Below are 2381 nucleotides of genomic sequence, written 5' to 3' on the forward strand. Positions count from 1 at the left end.
CTCAACACTTCCCTCTCTCCCACCCGACCCGTCCTGTAGACTGCAGTGAAGCTTCAGGTTTATGTGAGTGAGGCAGACGTCTATCTGACTCGCTTCATCCTCAGATATGTAAACTCTGAGGGCGCCACCTCCAACGGTAAAATAACAGCCTATCAGGTCAACCGCAGAGGTAGGTGTCCACCAATCAAAAGAGAGTGTGAGTGTTTGTGAATGTCTGTTAAAATGTGAACATTTCATTTTAAACATAGCGCTAAGAATCTTTCATTTGTAATTGTAGATTCAGTTATACGAGTCTGTCAGTGTTTTGTTTGAAGTACTGTACATCTTAACCAAAATGAACAGCAATTCATAGTTTCTGGCTCCTGTTGACATCACAGTTGCTTGTTTTGTATATTTATTACACATTAATATAATTTGTTTTGCTCTAAAACGTGTTTTTATTGTTATTCATATTAGTATTGTCCAATTTTCTAATTTCTTTTACTCAAATGTATCTGAAGTAATATCCTAATTCTACCTTTGGGCTTCTAACTTGGCATGTTCTTTAGGTTCAGAGCAGTCCAAACAGATCGTCTTTGCTCCCAGTGTGGACTCCACTTTTGTAAACGTTCCCCAGAACAACTTTGTGGAGCCGTTCGTCCTGAACCCGGGAACCTGGACCGTGGTTATAGAGGCGGAGGGAATCCTGCTGGTGGGTCACACACACACACACACACACACACACACACACACACACACACACACACACACACACACACACACACACACTGCGCTCTATGGGGTCTTTAAAACTAACGCCTGCGCGTACATGCATTGCGCACGCACGCACACACACACACACACACACACACACACACACACACGATGCCTCATAGCAGAAAAACATTGTCCCTATTTTGTCGAAATAATAACTAGAATAGACGTCAACATGTCATTACAAGTACCGGTAGATGAATGTAGGCTTTTACTCTGTTTTGTGTTCGTTTATAATTTACCGAAATAACTCTTGTTCTGTTTCACTTGCAGGATTACCTGGTGCTGCTTCCCAGTGCCTACTACGAAGCTCCCATCCTGCAGATCAAAGTCTCTGAGCCCTGCAGCTACAGCGCAGTGCCTGAAGCCAATCCGAAGTAAATATGCTGATCCAGACATTCTCCTCTTAACCGAAACAAATATTCACACCACCTCTAATGTACCTGTCTGTTGCTCTTTCTGTCTCTGTCTAGCTGCCTGCAGTACAGATATCTGTCTCTGGACTCCTTCCCCTCCATCTCTGGTAACGATGCAGGCTGCCGCAACGACAACCACCTGCCGCGCCCCTGCCCGACGGAGAGGGTGACCCCGCGCCACCCCGACATGGCCGTCTGCAGCGGCTTCGATGTAAGAGAATTGATTGTGCAGCATTTGTATTGATTTAGATCCAACACATTTTACAGTAGCTTTAGTATTATGAGCAGAGTTTCAATCAGTTGTTTTCTTTCCATTGCTGCTGCAGATCAGCGTTGAGCTGAGAGGTCGCCTGCCGTCTGCAGGGGATTACGCTCTGGTCGTGGAATATTCCAGCGAGGAAGAGCTGCCACAAACTCTCGCCGTTGCTGTGAACATGCCGGGATCACGAACACACGAGCACCGCGTCAACCTGCTGCACTGCAAGTACAGGTGAGCAACACGTCTCTTATTTTGCCTCTTTGTTTTTATTTCAACAGGTCAACAGAACATCTGAGAGATGAAAAAAAACAGTTGGTACGAAACAGGACATATACAAACACGTTGCAAAAAAAACATTACTTTTACATTACATTGCATTTAGCCGACGCTTTCATCCAAAGCGACTTACAATAAGTGCGTTCGACCAACAAAGTACAAACTTGAAGAAAACAGAATCATATAAGTACATCAGGTTTCATAGAGCTAAAACATTTCAAGTGCTACTCAACTGGCTTTAGATAAGCCAGTCCTTTATTAGTATATAAGTGCTTTGTTAGTAATTCTATCGCTCGAAGTGGAGTCGAAAGAGATGAGTTTTCAGTCTGCGCCGGAAGATGTGTAAGCTTTCTGCTGTCCTGATGTCAATGGGGAGCTCATTCCACCATGTTGGAGCTAGGATAGCAAACCCACGTGTTTTTGCTGATGGGAACTTGGGTCCCCCTCGCAGTGCGGGTGCAGCGAGCTGTTTGGCCGATGCAAAAGCAGTTCAGTCTTGTCAAGGTTGAGCTTGAGGTGGGGAGCAGACATCCACTGAGAGATGTCAGCTAGACAAGCAGAGATGCGTGCGACGACCTGGGTCTCTGAGCGGGGAAAGGACAGAATTAGTTGGGTGTCGTCAGCGTAGCAGTGTTATGAAAAACCATGCGGGCTAATGACTGATCCGAGCGAGTTTG

General features: G+C 45.4%; 1 protein-coding gene across 1 annotated transcript in view; it reads left to right on the forward strand.

The window, feature by feature from the left end:
- Positions 1-1659, forward strand: part of LOC104963860 (laminin subunit alpha-5-like) — a gene marked incomplete at both ends in the record, with an annotated part of 6700 nt that extends 5041 nt beyond the window's left edge. Inside the window, 4 exons of the mRNA XM_010792522.1 lie at positions 549-691; positions 1027-1130; positions 1227-1380; positions 1496-1659. Of these exons, the coding sequence (XP_010790824.1) occupies positions 549-691; positions 1027-1130; positions 1227-1380; positions 1496-1659 (565 nt within the window). The remainder of the gene's footprint in view (positions 1-548; positions 692-1026; positions 1131-1226; positions 1381-1495) is intronic.
- Between the last annotated feature and the right edge of the window lie 722 nt (positions 1660-2381).

Source organism: Notothenia coriiceps, unplaced genomic scaffold (genome assembly GCF_000735185.1).
Source record: "Notothenia coriiceps isolate Sejong01 unplaced genomic scaffold, NC01 NC01_scaffold00001784, whole genome shotgun sequence".
NCBI classification, from domain to species: Eukaryota; Metazoa; Chordata; class Actinopteri; order Perciformes; family Nototheniidae; genus Notothenia; species Notothenia coriiceps.